The 9240-nt window shown below is 34.6% G+C and overlaps 1 protein-coding gene across 1 annotated transcript; it reads right to left on the bottom strand.

Moving 5' to 3' along the window:
- Positions 1-413: 413 nt before the first annotated feature.
- Positions 414-848, bottom strand: LOC147517817 (putative disease resistance protein RGA4). Its single transcript, XM_086593720.1, has one exon. The coding sequence runs from the start codon at positions 846-848 to the stop codon at positions 414-416; it is 435 nt and encodes a 144-aa protein (XP_086449846.1).
- Between the last annotated feature and the right edge of the window lie 8392 nt (positions 849-9240).

Here is a 9240-nt window from a genome sequence, read left to right as displayed (position 1 = left end):
TTATGGAGGCGTGCCTGTTTATTTGTTGGAGAAGGAGAAAACGCGAGGGAAACGAAGGGGTTTAATGCAATTTTCTAATTTTCAATTTTCCAATGTAAAATCGTTTATCTAACCAATTAAAATAAATGAAAAACAATGGTGGATTTTTTTTCAAAATAAAACAATAATGGACTCTACGTGGGCTAGGATATATTGGGGGCCCCTTGGCCGGGCTGCGGGGACCTAAGCGGCTGCTTGTTTTGCTTGACAAATGGAAAGACTATATTGATTGCTCAAGTTGTTTTGCAATATCCCCACAATCTTTACTTTGTCTTTGTTTCTTCCATAAACTATTGGTTCATTTAGCATGGTGCTTGTTTCTTGGTTTGGATGACTCAACTGCCTAATTCCGGCACGTAGTCTATCCTCAGGACTTAAATGGAAGTCTCTTTGATCAGCAATAAGCCAATAACATGAAATATTTCTATGATATTTTTAATTTTTTCCCCCATCTTACTACGAATAATAATTTGTTTAAGATCAAAACAAGCTGAGATAGAGGCACTCACTTGTTCATTGCAACTCCTGTCACCAACATCCGACTCTATCATTAGAGATTCGTATGCCCACTCATCCAATATGTCATCGGCATTATAAGCAGTGTCATTGAGCCGTCTCAGCCAATCCCTAATCGTCTCGTCCCTGATTTGTATCGCCTCAACATCTCTAAGAACTAGTCGAATAGTGGACAATATCGTCTCCAAGCAGTCCTTGTTAACACCTTGTAGTAAGTCAAACTCCCTGCCAATCAGAGAGCTTACTTTTTCGTAGAATACTCCAAGAAAGGGAGAGACAACAATTTCAGCCATCTCTTGTGCAGTGTGCTTAGAAAATGGAAGTTGGCTTGGTTCAGAGAAAGACTTAAACGATGAAACTTGATAGAAGGAAAGAAGATAGCAACATGCCAACATATGAAAGCTAGTTCTACACTTCTACTGGATTTAAAAAGCAGGAAAGGTGACCATGTATACAAAAGCACATAGATGGGATCCCACACGAAAGCTCTTTTCGAAGAGACCTTTTAGTACGTTCAAGCAAGGTATCAGATTATCAACAGTCAATATATGTATTATTAATTTATTATTCCGCGATGTTAAAGATAAACATTAAGGTATCATTTTGTCAAGGCAACGGGGTACCTTATATAGGTATTAGTTTAGGTGTAAAAAAACTTTGATGAGTTAAGGTATACTGACATACTGTTAGAAAAATGAATTAATGCTTTTTTAGCTTTTAATAGAGAAGAAGAAAGAAGTAGAAACAGAATAAATTTGAGGCAGAATAAAGGGACTTGAGTGATTTTGAGTACTCATCCATAAATTTGAGAGAAGCCTTCAGTCTTTCATAACCTAACCAAAGTCCGCATAAAAAATCTTAAACACCCTTTACCCTTAGAATTGGTTTCATTACATTTGCAACAAGTTGCATTCTAAGATAAATTTGCATAACATTTTTTTTCCCGATAACCATCATCCCATTAATATTAACACAGTAGAACTGTAATATAAAAACAATGTTTCAAACTTTAAAGATATAGGGATTACAAAACACAAAAAGAACCATAAGCACCCCGTCCCTAATTTGTATCACCCCTCAGCATATCTAAGGACCTTTGTTAGCAACACTCTGAATAATTCGTGTATAATTCACGAATTGAATTTTTGAAGGCCCAAACGTTTAGTACTTTCGAACCTTTCAATAATTCAGAATAATTCACATTTTTTTCATTATAAACGTATAAAACACAAATTACCGAATTATTCAAAAATACTTCATATAAAAAAAAAATTAAAAACCAAATTCTTGTAAGGATAAGTAGCATGAAGAAACATAAATAAGAAACGAAAAATATAGGGGAAAAGAGATATGGAATTGACCATGACTTAAAAGCTTTTGTATATCTATAACAGACATTATTTTTTTTTTTCTTTTGGCAAATCAAATGATCGAGTAAACTAACATAAAGACATGAATGTGTTGCTTCTAATTCTTATTTTCCTATACAATTTACAAATCTAAAAGAGATGTAAATATAGAAGAGAGAAATATTGACAAATATATATTATAAAATTATACTAGAGTAAAATTAGTAGAACATTATAATAAGTAGAACATTTTACTCTAATTATATATTTGTAATATATAGTTATAAGTAGAATATTTTACTCTAATTATAAGTAAAATTATAAATAGAACATTATAATATATAGTTAGAGTAAAATTATAATAAGTTTAGTAAAATTTGTGGAACATTTTAATTATATTGACAAATATATATTATAATTTCTCTTTAACTGTACCGAATTTTTGAAAGGCAAATTTTTATTTCAAAACGTTCAATACTCGTATAAAACATACTATGTATTATTAATGTATTGCAAATTTTTTACCGATTTGTTGATCGAATGTTTCTAATATATAAACGAATGAAACTCAAATTATTCCCGTATTTCAAATTGCTAACAAGGCTAAAGACTAGCTGAATAGTGGACAATATCTTTTCGTCCTAGACATGACTCCACTATCTAAGACTGCAATACAGAAAAACTTTCAATGGTTAGAAGCCAGTTGACGGTAAAATGGAGGGAAAAAGAAATAGTCATTTTCACATTTTCCTGTCATATAATTTAGTTATCAAAGAAGAGCCTCTATGCTATTGTGAGGAACTAATATTCACACTCAACGAATATCACGCGTCCAGCATAAGTAAAGACCCCATCGACCTCAGATCATCGACCTCCAAGCTCGCTTCATAAGCAGCTCGCCTTATGTAGGTGGTCTAATTCAGCTCGCTCCAGGGAAATACAGGTCGATCAGACGGCCTCAAGAAGAATATTTCTTCTGGTGACACCATACCTTATCCAAATGCAATCATTACCAGGACCATACCTGTACTTCCAATCACCATAATATATAAATTACTACAACCACTCCCAATGATCATAAAGTTCTTACCAAAACCAACCTAACACTCAACCTTGATCTCACCCACACATCTGTACATGTAAAAACACGTGTCTCCCATATCTCCATGCCCTTTAGCTATAAATACCACCTACATGAACTATGTGAGACCTGATTCTTCTCTCCCCTCAAAATCGAGAGATAGATACGCAGGCAGTTCGCTCAACAACGAACTCGGTTTGTCCAATATCCAACTTCCTCCTCCTCCTAATCTTATATGTAAGGAAGAACTAAAATGCTCCTTTACAGATATGTTATAATGTTGCTATTACAGACATTAGGATCAATATAGAATCCCTGCTTAAACAGATCATCCACTGGTTTCCTTCCTCTTTCGCAAGTCCTATGGCCTAGTAACGTAGGTTAGTTGAGAGAGATGAGAAGAATGGAGAGTTCTGATTAATTTCAACATCAAAGGAAAAAATGCAACACTTCCAAATTATTGCCTCACTAGACTAGTAAGTTGAGAAAACATTTCATCGATTGGTTGTGTTATGCCAGTAACATAAACAGTACTATTATTCCGCGATTTTAAAGATAAACAATAAGGTATCATTTTTTCAGAGCAATAGGGGTACCTATTAGTTTGGAGTCGACAAAATGTTCAAACCTGTGAAACCATCACCTCCTCCTAAACCAACCCGACATTTCTTTTACATTATAGACATACATTTGTGCATGAAATTTCAAGTGTTTATAAGTGAAAAACTGATCTTCAAATTATAGTAGATTTCAAACTAACATAAATATTTCCTCTAGTTAAGATGGATTTAGAACATAACGGATTCGTCAACAAGAGAAATACTGCAACTTCAATTCAAACAAAAATGCTCTTTTCCAACAGAAGTGACAAGAGCACTGTTTCGTTTCTGGGTGAACTCAAATCTCTTAAGACTCTTGTAACGCCCGTATTTAAAATACGTATTTATTTATTTATTTATTAATTATTTTATTTATTTAAAATTCACTGGATTGGATTTGGGATATGTGGGCCTGATTTCTGGGCCCGAGTCTGTGTTGGGCTTATGTTTCAAACCCAAGTATATATTCATATTTTTTTAGAGAATAGGGTTGAGAGATAAAAAAAAAAAAAAAAAAATGGAGGCGGAGATAAAAGCTCGTTGGCTAAAGCGTTGGAGCGCGACAATTCGGATTAGGAGGGATTCGTCGAGCTATTAATTAAAGTGAGTAGTTTAGTTTTCATTTCAATTCGATACACGGGGATAACTTTAACTTTACTGTAGTACAATGTTGCTGTTCGTTTTCTGCTCATTCTACTGCTGTTATTCTGTGTATTGTCTGTCGTATGGTTAAAAAACTTGGAGTATTGTTAAAACATGTTATATATTGTTTGTTATTAATTACTAAAATATATTGAACTGTTGGAACTAAGGTCGGTAATGGTGGTGCAAGCCAAAGAAGAAATCGCCCAATTTTTATTTGAACTTTCATTATGTTTATTGTGTTGTGATGTTGGTTTATGATTGTGGGGTTGGGTAAAACTGTTGGTGGTATGGGAAGATTGTTGGTTTGATGTTTGCGTGATGTAAGGTGCTGTTGAAGCTTTGAACAAGTTGTTAATGGCGGACGAGATGTCGATCTAGTGTGGAGGAAGGGTTCAATAAAATTTATAATGTAGTTGTGTTGGTTGTCGATTGAAAGGGGTGTGTTTGAGTGTGTGAGGGCTGTCGAGGGTGTCGAAGCTCGTAGAAGCTGTTAATGGCGGAGCGAAGTCGAGATCTAGATTTGATGAAGGGCTTTGATTTAAGGATTTGAGGTTTTTGTATGTATTAAAGTTATTAGGTTTTTGTCAGGGAGCAAAACCAATATGATGGGGAAGGGAGAAGTGGTGGCCGGACTTGAGCTGATCCGGTGGTGGGAGCTGATGGAGAAGATGACACTGTTGGTCGGTTTGGGCTTGGGCTTGGGCCGAAGCCAATGGGTTTTGTTTTGCTGGGCCTTAGTTGTTTTTTCTTTGGGCCCGATTTTAAGTTGTTTGGTTGGGCCAGTTTTATTTTACTTCTTTTGGGCCCGATCACTAAATTGTTTGGGGCCAGTTTCTAATTTTTATTTGGGGCAACCCATATGACTTAATAGAAATCCAAATGGGTCTTCCAACATTTAGACTTTTGGGTTCTAAGATTTGGGTTTGGGCTTGGCTAGTTGGGTCTGAACTATTACCTTAGTCATGAGCCCAAGAGCCATGCACCTTGACCTTAGCCGTGAACCAGGGCTATGACCCTGAACCTGTTGAACATGGAAACGACAGTTTGACTTTGACATTGACCGTTGACTATGGAATGTTGACTTTTTCTAGATTTTCACATATTTAAGAATATGGACAAGTGTAGTAATAAAATATTGTCGAAATTATATAACCTTGTTTGTCATTATCTAATTAAAATTTGACGTAAGTAGTGTGTAAGGCATATAAATATTGGCACGTAACAAGAGGGGAATTCGATAATAAGATATATATATATATATATATATATATATATATATATATATATATATATATATATATATATATATATATATATATATATATATATATATATATATATATATATTTTTATGAGTATTAAACTACATACGGACTTAGATTCATGGACTTTAGATTTTTGGGCTTTGATTGTGGACTGTGGACTATTTAATTGTGCTACCTTTTATGTTGTAAATTGTATGGACAAATCAAATGTTAAAATGGTGCAGAAGCCTGTATAATTGGTTAGTCATTATCTAAGAAAGATTTGACGTTGAGGTTGTGTATTTTTGACACGTGACGAGATTGAAATGTTAGGAGACATAATATTCCGAAAACGCTATAAAAATGTTATGCGATACGTTTGAAGCAATTGTGACATTATATAATACGTTGGGATATATATATATTAAATGCAATAGTTTTGGAGAAATAAATGTATAAACGCTCCGTTATTTTATCTGTGAGATGCTACTAGGAGGTAGTAGAGTATTTGTGGATATTTCCCACGAGATTGTGGCATAGTACAATAATATATTGGCACGTGAAAGAATGAAAGTGGTTATGAGATATATTGAGATATTTCTAAATATTGTGGTTTAGTGCAATAAGGTATTTGACTTGCACGTGATATAGTGAAATGTTTATGAGACATGAATGTTTGACACTTGAATAAATTACGTAACGAAAATCCTAGAACCTAGCTACCACAACTCATGTGATTTGCCTTTGTGATGGGCGTATGTGATATGATTGGCCCTTCGGGCGTTTCAGTGAATTTGAATGGTCCTTCTGGCGTAAGTAATATGATTGGCCCTTCTGGCGTTTCAGTAAAGCTGAATGGCCCTTCTAGCGTAGCCGAATGGTGGCTTGATTATTCCGTTCGCAAAATTTGAACGAGACGCGCGATATTTTATGCCGAATAGTGGCAGTACTTACATAATGGCTTTCGTGTGAGGGTTACCTGGTGTGCGGCATCCCGCTCAAAGTAGTTACGCACGGAGTGGTTCATTATGTGAGGGGAGGCATGTGGATGTACATGTTCGGCGTTGGGAAGCGATTGTGGTAGCTAGGGAAACTAGGTAAGACATAGATATGATGTGATTTTAGGGACACGCAAAGAAAGCCTTAAATAATATAATTATGGTAATATGTTGGTTAATGATATCTCTTTAAATATATGATTGTATATGGCTTTGCAGAAGGGTGGGTCAAACTAATTACTTGGGCAGAGACGACCCACTCTGTAATTGAGCATGAAATGCGGTAAGTATAGAATATGCTTGGCTGGTTTTTTAGTTTAGTTAGAACCTAAGGCGCCTCGGTGGAGGAACTAAATGCCTTTGTATTATGGTTGGGAAGCTAAGGCACCTCAATGGAGGAACTACCTGCCTTATTTATTATGCGTATAGTTTGTTGTGTGGTTAGTGGGAAGTTAAGGCGCCTCAGTGGAGGAACTACCTGCCTTCCTTATTGTAGTTAAGAATGTCGTATTAGTTGTTGGAAGTTAAGGCGCCTCAGTGGAGAAACTACCTGCTTTACTTATTGTAGTTAATAATGTCGTATTAGTTGTTGGAAGTTAAGGCGCCTCGGTGGAGGAACTAAATGCCTTATGAATTGTGTATGTATATGTATAAGTATATGTTGTATTTTAGGGCTATTCACACCAGCATTGTTTATAATGTTGACCCGATTTGCATGTTGGCTTATCGGGTGTGTTCATTAAATGAACATAGTTGATAAGTCTTGACAGGTTTAGTGTTGAAGAAGGTTGGTTGCTGCTTGTGGTTTGCGTTAGCGTCGCATTTCAAGATAAGTTTTGTTTTCCCTTGAGGTGATATAGATTTTCAGTTGAGACAATGTTATTTGTATTTTCATTTGTAATTTTTAATTAAAGAGTTATTGAAAGGAGATTTGTAACCTAATCATATTTGTGAATTTTTGTAATGAAGAGGACTTTTCGTTATTCGAAATTTTTTATTGGTTTTTTTTTATTTTCCGCATATTTAAACTGATTATGGGTTTTTGGGAGTTGAGAGTGCGTCACACTTCGAAGATCGAAAAGTCGGGAACAAATGTTGTTTTTCCGAATTCTGTCGAAATTCGGGGTGTGACAACTCTTATTCTTAATTATAATAATTTAGTAGGGTCATATCGGACTTTGCCAAAGGTATGTGAACGTACACTTTATTCATTATTATTGATTTGCTGCCACATGAATAAGCTTTCTGAATCGGGGATGCATCTATACGTGATTATTAATTCACATATTTCATTATTTTTGCTGCAGTGTTAACAAATTTGAGCAACTTGGAAGTCCTAGATTTAAGCGGGAATAACCTAGATTACTCCCATACCGAATAATTATAGAGAAAAGAGAGTGAAAATCTTAAATGAAAAGAATGATATCAATATTTATTTTATTTATTAATTTTAGATCTAACTCAAACAAGGGTTTATAATACTTCCGAACCTTTCAATAATTCGGAATAATTCACGTTTTTTTTCACTATAAACGTATAAACTACGAATTACTGACACTACTAAAAAAAAGGCTTGTTGTGTCGGTTTTTAAGTGACACAACAAGTCTGATGTGTTGGGTTTTTTCTGATTTACAAAGCAACACAAATAGTGGTGACACAACAGGTTTTTATCAAATCGACACAATAGATATAGTACTTGTGTCGGTTTTTAAGTATAAACAGACACAACATGTATACTATTTGTGTTGGTTTTAGCCTTGCACAACTGTAATTGCTTTGGGGAAAGCACAAACCGACACAAGAAATATAGTTGTTGTGTCAGTTCTTTTTTAAACCGCACAAAATTGGATCCCTTATAGTGTCAGTTTTAGTGGATCACCTGTTTCGAAAAAAAAAATGTAGAACAACTATTGACCTATATAAAATCATTGTCATCCACATCGATATGACACAACTAACAATCTCAAAAACAATTTCATTTCATTACTAAATAATTCTATTATCCAACATCAGTTTACAACCAACCAACCAACTATCCAAAATACAAAACGAAAACCCACAAAATAAAACCTAACCAGCCTATTCTAGTCTAACACCATGTACGAAAATAATTTCACGTCTAGCTTTTATCCATCCATCTAGTCATCATAGCCGCATTCTATTAAGTTTAATCTACAAAAAAAGAAAAAAACAAAACAAAACAAGTAGTTAGGTACAGTTCAATATATCGTAAAGCGACAAAATTCATTATAGTACAAAATGCAAATACGCTACATGTTTTGGAACAAGCAAATACGGTACAAAACTCTTTTATAGTTTTGGAGCAAGCAAATATGTAACGCTCCAAAACTCAAACAATTACAAACCTATGACATGTGGTTTTTATAGTAAAATTTTGGCAGCATCTCCCTTGTATTTTCGATATTTCATAAATATAAACCTGTCACAACCTGAAAATCACAATCATATATTTCTCATTGGTTAAACCAATTACTTAACCGTCTCGACCAATGCCAGAGCAATCAAATAACTGGCTTACAAAAATGAAATTACTTCAACATTAGGACTTAGTACGCCAAAGTACTTGAATGTCTTTACTAATGCCAGATCATCCAAGTACCTCGTACAAAGTCATTACAGAAAACACAAGTAAAATATATACATCCGAGTGATAATTAAACTGGGACCGTTAGAAATTAGATACAGAGACCTAACTTTTCATCCTAGGTCACTGAAACTCAAAACCAACTCTAACTAAGACAAATTTG

This window comes from Coptis chinensis, chromosome 2, assembly GCF_015680905.1.
Source record: "Coptis chinensis isolate HL-2020 chromosome 2, ASM1568090v1, whole genome shotgun sequence".
In the NCBI taxonomy this organism is placed as follows: domain Eukaryota; kingdom Viridiplantae; phylum Streptophyta; class Magnoliopsida; order Ranunculales; family Ranunculaceae; genus Coptis; species Coptis chinensis.
This window is presented reverse-complemented; position numbering and strand designations above follow the sequence as displayed.